Here is a 23218-nt window from a genome sequence, read left to right as displayed (position 1 = left end):
CGTGACTGCGAAAAGAATAAAGAATTATTAAATATATTAGGATAGGAAGTTTCTAATAAAATTTCTAGTAGGAATGTGTTAATAAATTAATAGATAATTTCCCAAAACCACATACAAGTAATAAAATGGTATGTACATATGCGAAGCTTCTCTGATTACTATTTAAGTAAATAAGAGGTTTTTAAAAAAAATTAAAAGATGTTATACATTAGGCTTCAATATGATAATGTATATAAATAATGTAATATATTATAGGCAGTTGAGTATTGATTAATAATTTTTATAGTCCAGGCATATGAATTAAATAATTATTTTTCTAATCCAGGCAGTTGAATGTTGACTCATTTTTCAAATACTTAATTGAACTTCTTCAAGTTCATGATTCATGATTTTTTTCATTTTAGCCACTTAAATAATAATAATATACTTAAATAATATATCTATAGTCCAGGCATTTAAGTATTGATTAATGCTTCAACTAATTGACTCTCTGGTCTTATAAGTTAATTATTCATCAATTTTTTATTTCAGGCAGTTGAGGATTGATTGATAATTTTTATAGTTTAGGCAAATAAATATTGATATAAATATTGATCCGTAATTTATATAATTTTTCCTTCTAGTCACTTCGCCATTGATTCATAATATTTTTAGTCCAGGCAATTATTAAGTATTGATAAATGATTGAAGCATTTCATTCTTTATTTGGTATCTAGTATTGATTCATTATTTAGACACATAATTGTCATTCTTAAGCTTATGATTGATCCGATATATGATTTATTCCATCCGATTGAGTATTGATTCATAATTTTTATAATATAGGATAGGGATATAGTAGTGGGACATTGATTCATAATACATGTAGTCCAGGCAGTTAAATATTGATTAATATTATAAGTAGTTAACTCTTGAGCCTTATAAGTCAATGATTGATTTGATTTGTGATTTCTATAATCGAGACAGTTGAATATTGATTAAATATTTAGACATTTATTTATGATTTTTATTCTTGGGATTCATAGTTTTTTTATTTCAGGCAGTTGAGCCTTGATTCATAATATTTTTAGTCCACGCATTTAAGTATTCATGAATGACCGAGGCTCTTGACTCTCCGAGTCTATAGTTGATTAATTTATGATTTTTATTTATTTCAGGCAATTGAGTATTGATTAATGATTTTTTCATTACTCAGTCACTTAATTGTTATTCTTAAGTTTATGATTCATAATTTTTATGATACAGGCAGTTAGGTATTGATCCATAATATTTCTAGTCCAGGCAATTAAGCAATAATAAATGATTTAAGCAATTAACTCTCCATCTTCATGAGTCAGTGATTCATCAATTTTTTATTCCAGATGATTGTGTATTTGTTTATGAATTCCATAGACCAATTAGTTTAATATTGATTCATTATTTCTATAGTCCAGGCAGTTAAAGATTGATTCATAATTTAAAAACTAAATCGTCATTCTTAAACATGCTTATGATATTTTTATTCCAGGCAGTTGAATAGTGATTCATAATTTCTGTATTACACATATTTAAGTATTGAATAATGAATCAGATATTTGTGAATATGTGGCATTAATATTTTTGTTTATTCCAGGGAATTAATTAATAATTCAGGTTTTTGACTCTCCGATCTTAAAGCCCATGATTTGAGATTTTTTCATTTCAAGCCATTGGGGTTTTGATTTATGAGTTCTATAGTCCAGGCACCTGGATATATATTAAATTTTCATTTCTTATATTCAATATTCATGAATTTTTTATTCCAGGCAATTGAGTAGTAATTCGTAATTTTTATAGTATAAGCAGTTAAGCATTGATTCAGACACTTAATTGGCATTTTTTTTTAAATTATAATTAGTATTAATTCATTATTTAGACATATAATTGTCACTCTTAAGCTTGTGATTGATAAATTTTTTATTCCATCTGATTGAGTATTGATTCATAATTTTTATAGTCTAGACAGATCGTGACTCATTAAATTACCTAAAAATACCAAATCCGTAATTCATAATTTTTCCATTCTATTCAGTGGAATATTGATTAATAATTTTTATAGTACAGGTAGTGGGTCATTGATTCATAATATCTATAGTCCAGGCAGTTAAGTATTGATTTATAATTTAAGTAGTTAACTCTTGAGCCTTATAAGTCAATGATCAGTTTTCTATTTAAGACTATTAAAAATTGATTTGTGATTTCTATAATCGAGACAGTTGAATATTGATTAAATATTTAGACATTTAAATATGATTTTTAACCTTGAGATTCATAGTTTTTTTATTTCAGGCAGTTCAGCCTTGATTCATAATATTTTTAGTCCACGCATTTAAGTATTCATAAATGACTCAGGCTTTTGACTCTCCGAGTCTATAGTCGATTAATTTATGATTTTTATTTATTTCAGGCAATTGAGTATTGATTAATGATTTTTTCATAACTCAAACACTTAATTGTCATTCTTAAGTTTATAATTCATAATTTTTATGATACAGGCAGTTAGGTATTGATCCATAATATTTCTAGTCCAGGCAATTAAGCAATAATAAATGATTTAAGCAATTAACTCTCCATCTTCATGAGTCAGTGATTCATCAATTTTTTATTCCAGATGATTGTGTATTTGTTTATGAATTCCATAGACCAATTAGTTTAATATTGATTCATTATTTCTATAGTCCAGGCAGTTAAAGATTGATTCATAATTTAAAAACTAAATCGTCATTCTTAAACATGCTTATGATATTTTTATTCCAGGCAGTTGAATAGTGATTCATAATTTCTGTATTACACATATTTAAGTATTGAATAATGAATCAGATATTTGTGAATATGTGGCATTAATATTTTTGTTTATTCCAGGGAATTAATTAATAATTCAGGTTTTTGACTCTCCGATCTTAAAGCCCATGATTTGAGATTTTTTCATTTCAAGCCATTGGGGTTTTGATTTATGAGTTCTATAGTCCAGGCACCTGGATATATATTAAATTTTCATTTCTTATATTCAATATTCATGAATTTTTTATTCCAGGCAATTGAGTAGTAATTCGTAATTTTTATAGTATAAGCAGTTAAGTATTGATTCAGATACTTAATTGGCATTTTTTTTATTATAATTAGTATTGATTCATTATTTAGACATATAATTGTCACTCTTAAGCTTGTGATTGATAAATTTTTTATTCCATCTGATTGAGTATTGATTCATAATTTTAATAGTCTAGACAGATCGTGACTTATTAAATTACCTAAAAATACCAAATCCGTAATTCATAATTTTTCCATTCTATTCAGTGGAATATTGACTAATAATTTTTATAGTACAGGTAGTACTATATTGATTGATAATATCTATAGTCCAGGCAGTTAAGTATTGATTAATAATTTAAGTAGTTAAATCTTGAGCCTTATAAGTCAATGATCAGTTTTTTATTTAGGACTATTGAGAATTGATTTGTGATTTCTATAGTCCAGACAGTTGAATATTGATTAAATATTCAAACACTTAATTGTTATTCTCAAGTTTGGGATTCATAGTTTTTTTATTCCAGGCAGTTATTCATTAATGACTCTTGACTCTCCGGCTCTATAGTAATCATTGATGATTTTTATTAATTCCAGACAATTGAGTATTGATTCATTATTTTTTTATGTTTATTATTTGAGTATTGATGCATTATTTAGTCACTTAATTATTATTCTTAAGTTTACGATTGATAATTTTTATGATACAGGCAGTACGGGTATTGATCCGTAATATTTCTAGTCCCAGCAATTAAGTATTGATAAATGATTCAAGCATTTAATTCTTTATTTATTATCTAGTATTGATTCATTATTTAGACACATAATTGTCGTTCTTAAGCTTGTGATTGATAAATTTTTTATTCCATCCTAATGAGTATTGATTCATAATTTTTATAGTCTAGACAGATCGTGACTCATTATTTAGATACTTAAATTACCTAAAAATACCAGATCCGTATAATATTAATTAATATTACTTATAAACTTATTAATTTAATATAACTTATTAATCCGTATAATATTGATTAATAATTTTTATAGTACAGGTAGTGGGACATTGATTCATAATATCTATAGTCCAGGCAGTTAACTATTGATTTAATATTCAGACATTTAATTATGATTTTCAAGCTTGGAATTCATAGTTTTTTTTATTACAGGCAGTTGAGTAGTGATTCATAATTTCTGTATTTTACATAATTGAGTATTGAATCATGAATCAGGTATTTGTAAATATGTGGCCTTTTTGTTTATTCCAAGGAATTGATTAATGATTCAAATTTTTGACTCTCTGATCTTAAAGTGCTTGATTGGGGATTTTTTCATTTCAAGCCATTGGGGTTCGATTCATGATTTCTATAGTCCAGGCAGTTAAATATTGATTAATTATCAGACACTTAATTGTTATTCTTAAGCTTGTGATTCATCATTTTTTTTAATTCCAGATAAGTAAGTAATGATTCAGTTGCTTGATTCTCTTGTCTTGAAGTCCATTCGAAATTCTCCCCATTTCAAGCAATTGGGTATTGATTCGTGATTTCTATAGTCCAGGTAGCTGAATATTAATTAATTAAGACATATACATATTTTTCTCATTCTAGTTACCATTGATTTATTATTTAGACACATAATTGTCATTGTTAAGCTTGTGATTTTTATTACATTCAATTGAGTATTGATTATTATTTTTTATAGTCTAGATGGATAATCGTGGAATTATAGGCCACTTAGTCTCCTATTTTCTAATGCGCCAATCTCTGACTGGAGCTGACTAGGTTCTAACTAAAGGATTTTAACAAATTTGTATGTAATAGCACTTCTATGCAACCAATTTGAATAATTTATATCTTCAAAGGTACAGAACGTTCCTCTTAAGATTTCAAGGCCAAAATTAAGTAAATCTAATAATTAGAGGTGAAGATATTGTACTTTATGCAAAAAGGAGGCTCAATTAAATGATTTATATAAACTTGAACATAAAGTCAGTCAAAGAATCATTTATATCTTAAAAGCTGCAGAAAGTTCTTCTAAAACTATCAAGACCAAAATCAAGCAAATCTGTTAATCAAAAAAGAAGATATTACACCTTATATGAAAGTAAAATTTTGACTAGAGGATTTTAATTTCTATATAAAAATATGTTCTATGTCTACAAAGACGCTGAACGTTCTTGCAAAGCTTTCAGATGTAAGCTCTCCTTATATTCCAGACAGTTTTATCATACTACTCATTCAGTGTTTTAATTCAAATAATATATTAGAAAAATACAATAAAAATATCAAATGAGTTCGATCCTCAAAAGTCCTCTGTCCCATGCATTTCTGGTAAAACCAGCACCAAAACGGCCTGAAGAAACGCCAAAACTCCAATAACCGTCAAGGGCAGGATCTCGTAAGCGGTTTGCAAAGAGATCAACAGGGGCGCCACCATAGAACCCAATCTACTGAACATCATCGCCAATCCCACCCCGGAGTTCCGGAATATCGTGGGGTACAACTCACCGGTGAAGAGATACATGGCAGGTATGGAAATCTAAACGAAAAAGGACATTTCTTAAGAGTACATGTTATGAGAAAACTTACTGAAAGTCCAATGATTCCTGCTCCGGAGAGCAGCAATCTGGGCCAATCCAGGTGGTATTCCCCCTTCGGGAAGCCCAGAATCAGTAGGGAGGATAATGCTGTCACTAAGCAGGAAGAGCAAATGGTTTGTCTTCTGCTGAATTTGTTTATTATTAGGACGCACAGGAGGGTTCCTGAAAGACGGAAATTGTTCCAGGTAGTAAAAAGTACATTGAAGTGTCTAGAAAAAGTGTTTTTAACTGTTTGGGAATAAATTAAAAGAGCCTGGGATTTTTTTTTCTAGAAAATTGGGAAAAAGTAAATAAATAAAAATCCCAGACATTTTGCAATATTTTTTTCGAACGAAATCAACTGTCTGGAATCTTGCTTCTATGTAACTTCTTCCAGCGAATAAAAAATGCCTTTAAGTGCCCTGATTTCATTGGACTGTTCATTTAACTATTCGTCAAATAAATTGGCACAAAATTCCATTGATTTGTGTTGATAAGTTCTTCATAAAACCTGAAAATTCCAGCTTTCACCTGGTAAAGAAACGAATCCTCCAACTGCTACCGTAAGGAACAAATTATGACCAATATGGCCGACGTGCTGGATAAACGCGTAAAAAGTGACTCCAGCAATGAACCTATAAAAAGGAAAAATTATTAAAATGTATAACAATTATAACATTTCTAACCAGGTGGCAGATAATAAGAGACTTCGGCTCCTCAACTCCTCACGTGAAAACAACATTTTCAGACTCCTCTTCCCACTACTTGTGGATGCAGTGTTTGATAAATTGGTCATGATTAAGTTAATATCGCATTCAGTTTTGGTGTCTCTGGTGGCATTTTCTAGGATTATTAGAGCTTCCTGGTGCTTCCCCACAGCCAGGAGCCAACGTGGGGACTCTGGAATGAACCTAATAAAAGGGTTTTACTTTGAATGGGAATTTATGGGTATATATTTAAACTTTTTTGGAAAAACCCTGGAAAAGGTGTCTAATCAATTTTAATAAAGAATTTATGTAAAAAATTTCAGGCATGTCAGTTTTATGGTTTTTGAGTTGAAAATATGTTAATTTTTTTTCAAAATTTCCGGCTTTTTTTTTTAATGCATGAATTAGATCCCAAGCAACTCACGATAGTTAAATAAACGTTTATATTTAGTTTAGATCAAGTGTACATTGAACTTCGACGATAAATATCTGATAAAATGTCCGCGTGATATACGTTGAGGAATTTAATATTATGTTTATGTTTTATTCGCGTTTAATAAGAAGGTTAATTATATGTTAATATTATGCAATTATTATTTCATAAAAGTTAAACGTTTATGTATGCTATAATGTATACTATTTAAAGACGATTAAAAAATGTTTTTATTGGAATGAGATTGTTTTTATAACTTTACTACCGATGTAGATATTTTTTTCGGAGGACATCAGGAGATTAACGTTTAGCAATAAGATTTATCGTAAACACTCGAAAACGTGAAAAGAGAAAATTATAGATTTTTTTAACACCTATAATTTTCTTAAAAAAAAAAAACATTTTTTCTCATGAAAATTATTTCTACAAAAAAAACACGTTTTTTATTAACCCTACCCTTACCCACCCCACACAACTTACCAGTAAGGAATTGTTTTGAAAAATTTTTTTTTTTCCAAAATAATACACATGAATAACAACTGGTTTCATCATTAAAATTTAATCTAATAATACAGTTTATTAAATATTATTTGTATTAAATATTTATTAATATACTTGGATATTAATATTATTAATGTTTATTAATAAATATTTAATACAAAAACAGTGCTATTAGATTGGATATAATGGACGAAAAACGGGGATTTTTCAAAAGAATTTCTTACTGGGCAAATGTTGGGGTGGGTGGGGGGCTAAGGGTTGTGTTGATGAAAAACAAAGTTTTTGCAGAAAATATATAATGAATATTTAATTTAATATTCATTATATAATTTATTTAAATTTATTATAATTTTATACATAAATATTTAGTATAAAAACAGCGTTATTAGATTGGATAATATGGACGAAAAATAGTGATTTTTCAGACGAATTTTATCAAATATTTCAGGTGTAGTAATCGGCTTTAAAAATTATATATGTAAATCCCGTTTACATTTTTTATATGCCGTAATTTTCTACCTTTTGTAAACAGAATCGTATATAATATACGTATATTCTACAGTTTAATAATTATACCTTGACCATATACGATCGATATATACCAGACGAAATATACCAGAACCAAAAATTACTAAAAAAGCGTTGAATAAATATATATTTAAAGATAATCATATATGATGTGTTGCTTGGGATGTCCAATGAAATAATAATAATTAATTAAATCAAAGAATATATGTAAATTTCTAGACCTGTATGTTTCACGCTTTTTGAGTTAGTTTGTTGACTTTTTAAAAAATTTACAAAATTTCGGATATTTTTCGAAAAATCCTAATAAATTTTAATAAAGAGCCCACTTTAAAGTTTGCAAACGTGTACGTTTATTGGTTCTGAAATTATAGACAGTTCTAAAAAAAAATTCCTTATAGCAAAAATATTTTTTTTTCAAAATTTTTAATTTTTTTTTGAGAAAATCTTGGAACAGGTATTTAATTAATTTTGACAAGGAATTTATGTACAAATTTTTATATACAGGGTGTTTCAGAACTATGGGATCAAACTTCTGGGGGTTGTTCAGTGCAACAGAAGGATCCATTTGAGTATAGGAACCCATGTCCGGAAATGCGTCACTACGCCACTACGGCCCTAAGACGCGTTAAGATTTATAAAAAACATGAATTACCTAAATAGGATCTGCTGCATTTATTTTTACCTTTTGTACATGATACTATAACAACAATTATTGTTTAAAATCGACGCATATCCATGTCATGTTTAAAAATTTTATAGCTTACAATTTTTAAACATTTATGGCTAATGGAAAACTTTACCAATCAAGAATTGGCGGATATGCATTTGAAGAGTACAGGGAAAAAACGTGCAAAGTCAGTATTTTATAAAAATTAAGATAATACGTTTATGTGTTTCCTTTCAAAGAATATTTTCATATAACCAATTAATACCAGCAAGAAACGCACTGTGTCACTGGATATTTGCAGTTTTTAAATAACTATGCAGGGAAAGAACGTGCAATGTCATCGCGATACTAGATAAAAACGTGTTAAGTCAGAAAAAAACGTGTTGGGTTGAGAAAATTATATTGTTTTTTTAAGCTCGTAGGTCAGTCTGCCGATTATTTTAACTGAGTGAACATGGCGAGTGACACTAGTGGTGACGAATTAGATAAAAAAATATGTGGACTATCTAAAAAACGTAAAATAACTGGTCGTATGTCTAATGTTTCAAAAAAAATACGCTTACAGAGTCATGAAGTAGGGCCAGACTGTCATTGTAAGCGATTTCAGTGCTTTGAAAAAGTTTTACCTAATGAACGGGCTAAAATTATTAAACATCTTAATAGGTTCTTGGGACAAACAAAGTGCCTATCTGTGTGGCCTTATTCTTCTAAGTCCTGTTTTCCAACGAAGAAATCGCCGCCCAGAAGAAGAAAGTCACTTCCGGCAGGCTAGTTACTTTTATAAGGTAAGAGTGCTACGTAATGAAGGAACAGTCGACATTCCAGTATGCCTTAAAGCATTTTGTTCACTTGGAATTACACTAAGAAGAGTTCAGACTATTCACACTTCACTTCTAGTCAAAGGAGTTGCTCCTAAGGACAACAGGGGGAAACAATCCTATAAACATCGTGCACTTAAAGAAGATATAAAAAACTGTGTTATTTCTCATATTCGTTCGTTTAAGGGTAGGTCTAGTCATTATAGCAATAAAAAGTCAAAGAAAATTTACTTACCTGAAGATTTGAACATTCGCAAAATGCACTCAATGTATAAATTAAAACATCCAGATAAATCTGTGTCTTACGAAACTTACAGAACTATTTTTTCGACTGATTTTAATATCAGTTTTGGATATCCCCGCTCTGACACCTGTTCCAAGTGCGATGAATTCAATGCTAGATTAAAGTCGCTAAATTTAAGGCTTACCCAAAACATCACTTTGGAAATAAAAGAGTTCCTAAATCGCAAAATAAGAAAGCTTACATTAGAGAAAGAACTTCATAAGAAAAAAACAGAAGCCTTTTATGCTAGGAAGAGACAAGCTCGACTTCAAAGTAGGAAATCAATAGAGATAGAAGCGGTGGCCATGGACTACCAAAAAAACTTACCAGTCCCGAACATAACGACTAATGACGTCTATTATAAGCGTCAATTATCTTTTTATTCTTTTAACATCCATAGACTTTCGGATGCTGATTCAGTATTTTATACCTATTCAGAAGAAGTAGCTAAGAAGGGTTCTAATGAGGTATGTTCTTTTTTAGAAGATTATGTTACTCATCATCTTCCTAGTAGCGTTAAGATTTTAATAATTTTTTGCGACTCTTGTGGAGGACAAAATAAGAACTTTCCAGTGTTTCGCTATTTGCACTACCTGGTCCACCAAAAAAAGAGGTTTCAAACTATCAAAGTTGTATTTCCGATTAGGGGCCACTCATTTATGGAGTGTGACAAAAATATGGGTATAATTAACTGCAAATCCAAGACCGAACTACCTTCAGACTGGGTTCGGGTTTTCAAGGAAGCTAGAGTTAAACCAACACCTTATAAAATAGAAGATGTTAACGACAGCCTTATAAGAGACTGGAAGGCATTTTTGTCTCCTTTGTATGTAAAGAAGTGTCCGTTTCTGAGTCGACCAATAAGAGAGTTGGAAGTCACTGTGAATCATCCAAGAATGATTCTTCATCGTGAAACCTATAATGGATCTTGGACTACTTCCATCGTAACTAAACCAGTCTCCAAACTCATACGAGGCCCACCTTTATCTGAAAAGGAGTTTTACTATCCACCACGAGCTTATAATGGTAAGTTTGTTTTGTAATTCCTTTAAATAATAGTGTTTTTGTTAATAAAATATTTTTTTAGGTAAAATTCCTATTTCAAGAGAAAAATACAAAGATCTACAGCAACTGGAAAAATTTTGTGACGAGAGCACGTTTTTCTTTTACGACAATCTTGTACTACCCGCAAAGAAACCTGTACTACCCGCAAAGAAAATCCCTAAAATTAACACAAGAGAAAAGCCCGTTAAAACAACAAAAAATAAGCGCTAAACACCAATATAGTAAATACGGTAACATTTAAAACAAAGTGACTTTGCACGTTTTTTTCCTGTTTTTTTTGTACTTTGGTTGGTTTTGTAATAAAATTTAAAAAACTAATTGATATTTTTTAATTTCATTACATAATTTAAAAAGCTAGTATACGGTATAATAATTGTTTCCAAAATCAAAATTTTAAAAAAATTATTAAAAAATTTATAGCGTTTTCAAATTTAAAATTTTATTTTCTCAAATTCAATTAATAGTGACTTTGCACATTTTTTCCCTGTGGTCTTCATTTGGCATACGGAGCAACAAACTGCAATGCACGAGCAACATCGCGGTTATATCATAAACGTTATCCCGAACGACAGCACTGGATACAAAAAGTTTATTGCGGTTCATCGGCGGCTCGCTGAGACAGGCATGTTTAAGACCAAGATGCATAATACTGGTGTTGCTCGAACCGTAAGAACGGTTGAATTTGAAGAAGAGTTGCCGATGAACCATCAAATAGCACACGTGACGTCGCTAACAATTAGAAAACGAGTAACGCTTTTGTCTGGCGGGTACTACACGAGCAACAACTCCATCCTTACCACTTCCAGAAAGTTCAAGGTATGACTGCAGCCGATTATCATCCTAGAGTTCAATTTTGTCGATGGCTTCTGGATCACATCATTGCACAAACAAATTTTTTACGATATGTTTTGTGGACCGATGAAGCCTCTTTCACAAAAGACGGTATTTTTAATAGTAGGAATAGCCATGTTTGGGACGAAGAAAATCCTTATGCAATTTTTCCAAGAAAACATCAGAATCGTTGGTCTGTCAACGTATGGGCAGGCATTGTTGATGATTATTTAATTGGACCATATCTTCTACCGGAACGGTTAACAGGACCTATTTAACTGCGTTTCTTGGAGAAAGTTCTCCCAGAACTCCTTGAAAATGTTCCACTATACGTTAGACAGCAAATGTGGCTTCAGCATGATGGAGCGCCGGCTCACTTTGCTGTACAAGTACGCGAGTATAGGGTTTGGGCACCGTTGGATTGCCAGAGGTGGAGCATTTTCTTGGCCTCCTAGGTCACCCGATTTAACGTCGCTCGATTTTTTCTTGTGGGGACATGTAAAGTCTTTAGTCTACGAAACTCCAGTAGAATCAGAGCTAGACTTAATTGGACGAATAACAGCAGCATTTGAAATCATTCAAAACGAGGATCAAATTTTTAGTGTAGTCCGCCGAAATCATGTGCGGCGTTTAAATAGGTGTATTGAGGTTGGAGGAAGACATTTTGAACAATTGTTGTGATGGTATCATATAGAAAAGGTAAAAATAAATACATCAGATCCTATTTAGGTAATTAATATTTTTTCTAAATTTAAACGCGTCTTAGGGCCGTAGTGGGGTAGTGGCGCATTTCCGGACATGGGTTCATATACTCAAATGGATTCTACTGTTGCACTGAACTAAAGTTTGATCCCATAGTTCTGAAACACCCTGTATGTACATTTCATACTTTTTTAGTCACAAATAATGTGTTTACTTTTAAGTAAAAAAAAAATTCTTTTTCAAAACTTCGTATCCACTCAATTTTAATAGAAAATCTGTATTTAAATTTTTAGACGGGTAAGTTTATTGGTTTTTAGGTTATGGACAGTTTACCAAATTTTTAAAAGAAAAAAGTTGTCCTAAATAATTTAATTTTTTTTTTCTTTTGAAAAATATTGGAATAGGTATCCAATAAACTTTGATTACGAATTTATGTACACATTTTCATATGTGTAAATTTTATGGTTTTTGAGTTATAGACAATTTGCTGAGTTTTTAATTAAAAAAAATCTTCCTTGAAACAATTTGTTTTCAAATTTTTGAGTTTTTTTCAAAAAATCCTAAAATAGGCGTTTAATAAATTTTTCCGAAGAACTTAGGTAAACATTTTTAGATGACATGTGCGTCTCATAGTTTTCATAGTAAGTTATTGACAGTTAATTATTTTTTTAGTAATAAAGAAATTTTACTCAAATTGAAAATTCCTAGACTCAATTTTCTCCAATCAATTTTCTTAAAGAATTTATATAAAAAATATTTAAACATCTACCTTTTATGGCTTTTGTTTTATGGTTGACTGTTGACTTTTAGGCAAAAAAACTTTTTCCTCAAAAAATTTTTTTTTCAAAATTTTGATTTTTTTTCAAAGAATCCTAAAATAGGTGCCTAATCAATTTTATCGAAGAACTTACGTAAAAATTTTCAGACATGTGCGTCTCATGGTTTTTAAGTTATTGACAGTTAATTAATTTTGACACAGACTTAGTAATAAAGAAATTTTACTAAAAAAAAAGTTTTTTAGATAATTTCGGAGTTTGTTTGAAAAATCGTAGAATAGGTATCCAATCAATTTAATAAAAGAATTTATACAAATGCCTTTTCTGGTTTTTGAGTTATGGACAGTTTGTTGACTTTTCAATAAAAAAAAAATTGGTCCTCAAAAAAAAAATTTCCAAAATTTTCATTTTTTTTTTGAAAAATCCAAAAATAGGTGTATAATCTATTTTGATAAAGAATTTATATACAAATTTTCATATGTGTACACTACATTTCATGCTTTTTGAGTTTTGAATAGTTTGTTGACATTTTAATAAAAAAAATGTGTTCCTTAAAAAAAAATTCCCGAAATTTCAGATATTTTTTAAAAAATTCTCAAATATGTATCCAACTAATTTTAATAGAAAATCAATGTTTACATTTTCAGACATGTAAGTTTATTGGTTTTTAAGTTATGGATAATTAATCCATTTTTTAAAAGAAAAAAAATTTGTCACAATACATTATTTTTTTAAATTTTACATTTTTCGACAAAAATCAAAAATTTTATGGCTTTTGAGTTATGGACAATTTGTTAAATTTTTATTAAAAGAAAACGTCCTCAAAAAAAAAGTTTTTTCCAAAAATTCTAATAGGTCAATTTTGATAAATAATTTATATACAAATTTCCAGACGTGTACCTTTCATGGTTTTTATATTATGAACATAGCAACAATTTTTAATTAAAAAAAAAAATCCCCAAAAAAGAATTGCTTTTTTCAAAAAATCCTAAAATAGGTGTCCAATCAATTTTATCAAAGAATTTACGTACAAATTTACATATTTGTACGTTTTATGGTATTTGAGTTATGAAAAATTTGCTGAATTTTTAATATAAAAAAATCATCATATATTTCAAAATTTTGAAAAATTTAAAAAAAATCCTGGAATAAGTTTCCAATATATTTTGTGAAAGATTATAATGTATAAATTTTCAGACGTGTACCTTTCATTTTTTATTGATTATAGACAGTTCAATAACTTTGTATTAAAAAAAATTTCATCCTTAAAAAAGAATTTTTTCTTCAAAATCTTGGATATTTTTCAAAAAATTCTACAACACGTATTAAATCAATTTTTATAAAGAATCTATGTCCAAACTCTTCGTGTACGTTTCACAGTTTCTGAGTTATATACATACTTACCAATAAAGAGCTAAATAAGTCATAGACAGCACACTTAAAGTCAAGTGTAAGCACCTCCACTCACGTATAAAATAAGCAAAAAAAGATAGCAATGAGTATCCAAACCCAAATGGAATTTGATACAAAATGGGCACGATCGTTCTCCATTTACCACCAACAACTTCCATACAAATAACAAATGAGGTCACCATGGTACCTCCGTTGGCCAAAGCAAGCATGAACCTTAAAAAATCAATTTACATATTATGGCAAAGGATGACTATTATTTACCTTAAAGCGCAAAACAGCCAAAAAAACGGACTAAAAGCTGCCAAAACGCCAAACATTGACTGCATAAGGAGGCATAGGATCAGAATGGTTTTTCTCCCTTTTTTGTCAGCCAATATCCCAAATATTATGTTGCCCAGAAGAACACCAAACATCAACGAAACTTGTGAGACATCAACCAGTTTCTCCTTATCACACACCAAGTCCCATTCAGTAATGATCGTCGTGGTGAACATGGAGGAGTTGTCATAAGTAAATTGGTCACATTTTGAATTATTTACGAGGCAAGAGCCAAGCTAAAAATTTCCGAAATAATAAAACTAATTTATGACGATCAAGTCGGTTTACTTGACTGTCGTCCGACCAATTCGTCGACTTTTTACACCAAAAAGTGATCGGTGGTGCCAAAAACACGATGCTCATCTGAAACCACGCTATAGGGAACTTTACCAATGCCATCAGAACTGAAATTTTCAATTGCCATCTTCCGAAATCTCCCACGGTTGATTTGATTACGTCCTGACGTTGATCTTTTAAGGAGTTTGTTTCTAAAAGAAAAAAAAGTTTCCAGGCTTCTTTGCATTTAAATTCGTAGATCAGACTCTAAAAATGCCATAATTTATACGTGTTTTGTCCTATTGAAAACAATATTAACTTCTGGTATTTAAGGAAGTCCTGCTTCAAAAAATAAAAATGGAAAATTGAAAACTGTTTTTCTCTTTCTTAAATAGTCTTGGCTCTACAGCGTTTTAAAAATGAAGCAATCATCGTTTTCCACTGGTTGAAAAACAAAATTTGAAATGAATAATGACCAAAGTTGAAGAGAATGAGATTTCCTTTAAAAAACTTTTATGAAACTTTTAGGTGTCATTAATAGTTTCCAGTATATCCTGAAATGATGTTTGCATAAATTAAATTCTGATTCTAACTATCAATCTGGACTAATTGTTTGATATCTCAGTTGCTTCTAACCCTATGAGATTTTTTATAGATATCAAAATTGAATAATATTAAATTTCCTTTAAAAAGCTTTTATAAAACTTTTGGGTACCATTAAGAGTTTCCGAAATATCTTGAACTAAAGTTAGCATGAAATAAATCCTGACTCAAACCGGCACCCTGGACTAATTGATTGATATCTCAGTTGCTTTAATTCCTATGATATTTTCTATAGATACCAAAATTGAAGAATATTAAATTTCCTTTAAAAAACTCTTATAAAACTTTTCGGCACCATTAACAGTTTTTAAAATATCCTAAAATGAAGTTTGCATAAGTTAAATACTGACTCAAACTGTCAATCTGGACTAATTGCTTCATACTTTAGTTGCCTTTAATCCTATAATATTTTTTATAAATATAAAAATTGAATAATATTAATTTCCTTTAAAACAATCTAATAAAACTTTTGGGTGCCATCAATAGTTTCCAAAATATCTTGAACTAAAGTTTGCCTGAAATAAATCCTGACTCAAACCGGCAACCTGCACTAATTGATTAATATCTCAGTTGCTTTTAATCCTATGATATTTTTTATAGATATCAAAATTGAATAATATTAAATTTCCTTTAAAAAACTCTAATGAAACTTTTGGGTGCCATCAATAGTTTCCAAAATATCTTGAACTAAAGTTTACCTGAAATAAATCCTGACTCAAACCAGCAACCTGGACTAATTGATTAGTATCTGAGTTGCTTTTAATCCTATGATATATTTTATAGATACCAAAATTGAAGAATATTTAATTTCCTTTAAAAAACTCTTATGAAACATTTGGGTCCTACTATCATAAAAACACTTCCTTTAAAAGTTTTTCCCCATCTACCAGAGTTAAACGTTGTTTTCTATTAGGGCACACTTACCCTCACTCAAAACCTCATCAACCTGCATAGTCATAACCTCACAATTCACCCGAAATCCGTACAAGTCAAGTCCTACAAATGCACGCACAAATTGCACTTTCTACTTATAAGACGACAGTGAAAATGGTCAATACAGGTGGATAGGAAGTGAAAGTATGCATCGCGCCATAGGTAAGCCTAATTAAAATGGAAACATATGACAATAAAGAAAAACATACTAAGGGCTTTTCTACTCACATCTGCCCTTTCGAATAAGGATCAAAGTGTGCGTCAATTATGTCCGAATCAATGCCTAATTGGCTAGAAACATCCCTCGCATATACACCCTCGTTATTATTCTTTGGAAATCAATTGATACCCCACGAAGTGGCTATTGGGGTGGTTAAAGATTAATTTATTTTTTAAAAGGCACGTGATTATTCGTGTCTTAATGAACTCATAGTCCTCTGACCCCATGAGTTATTGGATTTTTGAATTGATGGATATTTGAAAGTTTGAATCGGGTCTTAATGCATGTCAATAAATGACAATATTTTGGAAATTTAATACCCTTTAATTTTGATATCTAGCAAAAATATCATAGAATTAAAAGCAACTAAGATATCAAGCAATTAGTCCAGGTTGACGATTTAAGTCAGGATTTAATTCATGCTAAATTTTATTTCAAGATATTTTTAAAACTATTATTAGTAGTGAAAAGCTTTATAAGAGTTTTTTAAAGGAAATTTAATAATCATCAATTTTGATATCTATAAAAAATATCACAGTGTAAGAAGCAACTGAGATATCAGGCAATTAGTCCAGGTTGACGGTTTAAGTCAGGATTTAATTCATGCAAACTTTATTTCCGAATATTTTCAAAACTATTAATCGTAGTTAAAAGTCTTATTAGAGTTTTTTAAAGGAAATTTAATAATCATCAATTTTGATATCTATAAAAAATATCACAGTGTGAGAAGCAACTGAGATATCAGGCAATTAGTCTAGGTTGACGGTTTAAGTCAGGATTTAATTCATGCTAAATTTTATTTCAAGATATTTTTAAAACTATTATTAGTAGTGAAAAGCTTTATAAGAGTTTTTTAAAGGAAATTTAATAATCATCAATTTTGATATCTATAAAAAATATCACAGTGTGAGAAGCAACTGAGATATCAGGCAATTAGTCCAGGTTGACGGTTTAAGTCAGGATTTAATTCATGCAAACTTTATTTCAGAATATTTTCAAAACTATTAATCGTAGTTAAAAGTGTTATAAAAGTTTTTTAAAGGAAATTTAATATTAATCAATTTTGATATCTATAAAAAATATCACAGTGTTAGAAGCAACTGAGATATCAAGCAATTAGTCCAGGTTGTCGGTTTAAGTCAGGATTTAATTCATGAAAACTTTGTTTCAAGATATTTTTAAAACTATTGGTAGTAGTTAGAAGCTTTATAAGAGTTTTTTAAAGGAAATTTAATATTCATCAATTTTGATATCTATTAAAAATATCACAGTGTGAGAAGCAACTGAGATATCAGGCAATTAGTCCAGGTTGACGGTTTAAGTCAGGATTTAATTCATGCTAAACTTTATTTCAAGATATTTTTAAAACTATTAATAGTAGTGAAAAGCCTTATAAGAGTTTTTTACAGAAAATTTAAAATTCATTAATTTTGATTTCTATAAAAAATATCACAGTGTGAGAAGCAACTGAGATATCAGGCAATTAGTCCATATTGACGGTTTAAGTCAGGATTTAATTCATGAAAACTTTGTTTCAAGATATTTTTAAAACTATTGGTAGTAGTTAGAAGCTTTATAAGAGTTTTTTAAAGGAAATTTAATATTAATCAATTTTGATATCTATAAAAAATATCACAGTGTTAGAAGCAACTGAGATATCAAGCAATTAATCCAGGTTGTCGGTTTAAGTCAGGATTTAATTCATGAAAACTTTGTTTCAAGATATTTTTAAAACTATTGGTAGTAGTTAGAAGCTTTATAAGAGTTTTTTAAAGGAAATTTAATATTAATCAATGTTGATATCTATAAAAAATATCACAGTGTAAGAAGCAACTGAGATATCAATCAATTAGTCCAGGTTGTCGGTTTAAGTCAGGATTTAATTCATGAAAACTTTGTTTCAAGATATTTTTAAAACTATTGGTAGTAGTTAGAAGCTTTATAAGAGTTTTTTAAAGGAAATTCAATATTCATCAATTTTGATATCTATAAAAATTATCACAGTGTTAGAAGCAACTGAGATATCAGGCAATTAGTCCAGGTTGTCGGTTTAACTCAGGATTTAATTCATGCACACTTTATTTCAAGATATTTTCAAAACTATTAATAGTAGTTAAAACTTATATAAGAGTTTTTTAAAGGAAATTCAATATTCATAAATTTTGATATCTATAAAACTTATCACATTGTTACACTTTTAGTTTATTTATATATCACCTATATTTTTATTGAATGTAGCTTCTTGCTAAATAAAGATATTATTATTATTATTTATTTGTTAGAAGCAACTGAGATATCAGGCAATTAGTCCAGGTTGACGATTTGAGTCGGGATTTAATTCATGAAACTTTATTTTAGAATATGTGGGAAACTATTTTTAAAAGAAATTCCATTCTCTTCAATTTTAGTCATTATCAAAAACATTACAAAATCAATAGTAACAAAGATATGCAGCCATTTGTCCTTGACGGTTGAACCGTCAGCATCCGAGGCAAAAATTCGATTTTCATGAAATTTATTTATTTTTATTAAACTTATCCTATATAAAACAACATAAATATAACTATAAAAACAATAACAAACTTCTTAAGCTTTTAACAGCATCTCTACGACCTCTTGAGCATTAGGTCTAGACTCAGGCAAACTATCCCAACATTTAGTAAGAATTGTTTCCATTGCAGTATCACATTGATTTTTATCGATTTTGGGTCTTAAATTAAATTTTCCAACCTAAAAATGACTAATGAAAAAATGAAGAAAGAGGAAGAAGAACAGATATTACTTGCTCTACTCCACTTACATTATAAATAATACTTTCGACATTTTCAAACTCCTTAAAGGGTGTATCCAAGAAGATGATTTGCCAAAAAACCAACCCCAGCGAGTAAATATCACTTTTCACCGTTGGGGGTTGGCCCAGAAGTATTTCCGGGGCAGTATAAATGATTGTGCCCTAAAAAGTTTTTGTGTCACATTTTAGGGGTGAAAAGTGGATTTTTCTTACTTTATAAGTGAACTCTTGCATCCGATCGGTGACCCGAGCGGAGTTTCCAAAATCACAAATTTTACAAGCATGACCTACGGGGTCTACTAAGATGTTTTTTGGTTTCAGGTCCAGATGCATCACCCCGTGGTCATGTAGAAACTTCAACCCCTTGGTGATGTCTTGGGTGGTTTTTTTGAATATTTTCGGGTCAAAAATGCTGTTCGACTCTTTTAAGTTCGCGAGAAGGTCTTGTAAACTTTTGGTTTTCGGTAGGTATTCCATAATGACCAAACAGTAATTCTGATATTCAGAATTTTCGATTATTTCTAATGTTTGTACGATGTTCTCGTGATATAAATTGAGGGCGTTTTGTTCCTGTTTGCTGGAATGCCTTGGGATGAGCTTCACAGCAACAGTTTGGTCTAAAATGAATAAAAAATGTATAATTTTCTTTAAGGGCTTATAGGGAAATGTTACCTTTATGTTTTCCTTTGAAAACTGTCCCAAAGGTGCCTTTTCCTAATATCGTGGTGCGATTTTTGAACTTGTCCAATCCGTTTTGAGCCAAATATTTCTTATTCGGGGTATTTATATCCAAAAGGAACGCACTCGGATTGGTTAAAGTTATAACCGGATCCTCTGATTTTTCAACTTTAATTTTTGGAACATTTAGGTTCGACGTGGGCCAAAGATCTTCGATTTTTTGTGAAAAATCTAGTTTTTTTACTACGTTGGGTCTAAAAATGAGAATTTCTAAATCCGATGTCTATCTTTCGTTTTATAGTGTTTTCAATATAATGGAAATAGCTACTAACTTCGGTATTTTCAATAGGACACCTTATTGATTATTGCATTTTCAGATTCTTTATGAATTTCCATTAAATTTGAAGGGTCACACGATATAGTTTGGTGAAAGAGTTTGGGAGATATATCCGGTGAAAATGGTGATTTTATTTATTTTTATACGTTATGTTTTATACAGTTCTCCGGGAATTTAGAATATTTTTTCATATTTTTCTTCTTTAGAGGAAGTACTGGAATGACGTCAAAGTCACAAAATTTGATTTTTTATTATATAAAATTGTTTTTCAATCCGTTATATAAAAATATACTCTAAATAAGAAAATTGCTTTGAATATTCTGCATAATTTTATTCCAGGCATTTGAAGAGAGTTCTTCCAGGAATTAGATATAAGTTATAAGTTTTGAAACACGCTCTTTCATTTTATAATGTTTTCAAGTTACTGGTACTTTCGGATATACCGGAAGTAGCTGCTAACTTCTTTATTTTCAATAGAACACCCTATTTATTATAGCATTTTCAGATTCTACGTGAAATTCCATTAGATTTGAGGGGTCACACTTTATAGTTTTCTGAAACGGTTTAGGAGATATACAAAGTTGAAAATAATGATTTAATCTATTAACATGGCACGGCACTACCGGTTAACCTGGAGGAACATCTATTATATTTCAGCATTTTATTATTCCTCAAAAAATTTATTTTATCAATATTTTAGTGAAACAGTTTTTTGGCAATTTTTGACTACGTATATCACCAAAACTATTGCACCAAAGTATGGCATGTGACCCATCAAATTTCATGAAATTTTACGTAGAATCTAAATATGCAATAAAATGTAGTGATTACTATTAAAATAACGAAAATAAAATCTACTTCTGTTGTATACGTAAGTGTTACTATGCATTTAAATAGGTTTTAAAAAGTTAAAACTAAAAAGTGAAAACCGTTTCCCTCTATCTTTAATAGTCTTGGCTCTATAGTCATTTAAAGTGAAAAAAAACACAATTTTTAAGTGCGTATATCACTAAAACTATTGCACCAAAGTATGGCATGTGACCCATCAAATTTCATGGAATTTTACGTAGAATCTAAATATGCAATAAAATGTAGTGATTACTATTAAAATAACGAAAATAAAATCTACTTCCGGTTTATACGGAAGTGCCGCTATTCCATTAAATAGGCCTTAAAAAATTAAAATAAAAGAGTGAAAACCGTTTCCCCCTATCTTCAATAGTCTTGACTCTATAGTTGTTTAAAGTGAAAAAAAACACCATTTTTAAGTGCGTATATCACCAAAACTATTGCACCAAAGTATAGCATGTGACCCATCAAATTTCATGGAATTTTACGTGGAATCTAATCATGAAATAAAATGTAGTGATTACTATTAAAATAACGAAAATAAAATCTACTTCCGGTATATACGGAAGTGCCGCTATTTCACTAAATAGCTCTTTAAAAGTTAAAACAGAAATGTAAAAACCGTTTTGCTCTATCTTCAATAGTCTTGGCTCTATAGTCGTTTAAAGTAAAAAAATCACTATTTTAAGTGCATATATCACTAAAACTATTTCACCAAAGTATGGCATGTGACCCATCAAATTTCATGGAATTTTACGTAGAATCTAAACATGAAATAAAATGTAGTGATTACTATTAAAATAACGAAAATAAAATCTACTTCCGGTATATACGGAAGTGCCGCTATTTCACTAAATAGCTCTTTAAAAGTTAAAACAGAAATGTAAAAACCGTTTTGCTCTATCTTCAATAGTCTTGGCTCTATAGTCGTTTAAAGTAAAAAAATCACTATTTTAAGTGCATATATCACTAAAACTATTGCACCAAAGTATGGCATGTGACCCATCAAATTTCATGAAATTTTACGTAGAATCTAAATATGAAATAAAATGTAGTGATTACTTTTAAAATAACGAAAATAAAATCTACTTCCGGTATATACGGAAGTGCCGCTATTTCACTAAATAGCTCCTAAAAAGTTAAAACAGAAATGTAAAAACCGTTTTTCTCTATCTTAAATAGTATTGGCTCTATAGCCCTTTAAAGTGAAAAAAACACAATTTTTAAGTGCGTATATCACTAAAACTATTCCACCAAAGTATGGTATGTGACCCATCAAAATTCATAAAATTTCACGTAGAATTCAGCCATGTAAAAAAATGTAGCATGTCCCATTTGAAATAACGAAAATACCCCTGTAAACCGGAAGTACACACTATCAGTTTCAAAATATTTTGAACCTAAAGAGACCCTTGAAAACCTTAAAAACACTTCTTATTTTACTCATAATATAGTAAGTCACACATACCTTTCTAGGTGCCTTAAGGTCACTTTTCCCTCACTTTTCGTCACATTGAGTACACCCCGTGAGGGCGATAATGGCGATAAAAACTTCGGCGACAATATTGAAGCGATATTCTTCATTGCGGCCATTTTTCCACACGCACACACTCTTCAAAACGTTTACCAACAAAGTAACACAACTATAAACCGGACAATAATACGAATATTTAACAAAAAAAAGTGTTAATATGTTTAAGTGCATAGAATTTAAAAATAGTTTTAATAGAAGAAAAAATTTTAAAAAAAAGTATGTCAGAAGTGGGATTCGAACCCACGCCCTCAGAGAGGACCAGAACGCTCGATACACCTACAGAGTAGGCAAGGAAACCTTGAGTCTGGCGCCTTAGACCGCTCGGCCATCCTGAC

The 23218-nt window shown here is 29.9% G+C and overlaps 2 protein-coding genes and 1 non-coding gene across 5 annotated transcripts; all 3 read right to left on the bottom strand.

Moving 5' to 3' along the window:
• Nucleotides 1–5269: 5269 nt before the first annotated feature.
• LOC126741542 (organic cation transporter-like protein) lies at nt 5270–16599 on the bottom strand. Its single transcript, XM_050447999.1, has 8 exons — nt 16466–16599; nt 14951–15150; nt 14606–14898; nt 14336–14557; nt 6307–6531; nt 6152–6255; nt 5631–5803; nt 5270–5580 (listed from the first exon to the last, which is right to left on the bottom strand). Exons 1-8 carry the CDS (start codon nt 16497–16499, stop codon nt 5344–5346), a joined length of 1488 nt encoding a protein of 495 aa, XP_050303956.1. The 5' UTR covers nt 16500–16599; the 3' UTR covers nt 5270–5343.
• Nucleotides 16600–19197: 2598 nt separating this feature from the next.
• Nucleotides 19198–23004, bottom strand: LOC126741543 (serine/threonine-protein kinase mos). 3 transcript variants are annotated; one of them, XM_050448000.1, is made up of 5 exons: nt 22818–23004; nt 20158–20417; nt 19699–20102; nt 19477–19647; nt 19198–19424 (listed from the first exon to the last, which is right to left on the bottom strand). In XM_050448000.1, the coding sequence occupies exons 1-5, from the start codon at nt 22940–22942 to the stop codon at nt 19281–19283; spliced, it is 1104 nt and encodes a 367-aa protein (XP_050303957.1). In that variant the 5' UTR covers nt 22943–23004; the 3' UTR covers nt 19198–19280. The 3 variants fall into 3 exon arrangements, with proteins under 3 accessions (XP_050303957.1, XP_050303959.1, XP_050303958.1); XM_050448002.1 differs by having other exon boundaries at nt 19198–19434; nt 19495–19647; nt 22818–23003; XM_050448001.1 differs by having other exon boundaries at nt 19495–19647; nt 22818–23003.
• A 98-nt stretch (nt 23005–23102) lies between these two features.
• On the bottom strand, nt 23103–23218 carry Trnal-caa (transfer RNA leucine (anticodon CAA)). Its single transcript has 2 exons — nt 23181–23218; nt 23103–23147 (listed from the first exon to the last, which is right to left on the bottom strand). It is a non-coding gene; the product is annotated as a tRNA-Leu (tRNA).

This window comes from Anthonomus grandis, chromosome 10, assembly GCF_022605725.1.
Source record: "Anthonomus grandis grandis chromosome 10, icAntGran1.3, whole genome shotgun sequence".
Taxonomy (NCBI): Eukaryota; Metazoa; Arthropoda; class Insecta; order Coleoptera; family Curculionidae; genus Anthonomus; species Anthonomus grandis.
Note: the sequence above shows the minus strand (reverse complement) of the source record. Positions and strands in the feature narration are given on the sequence as shown.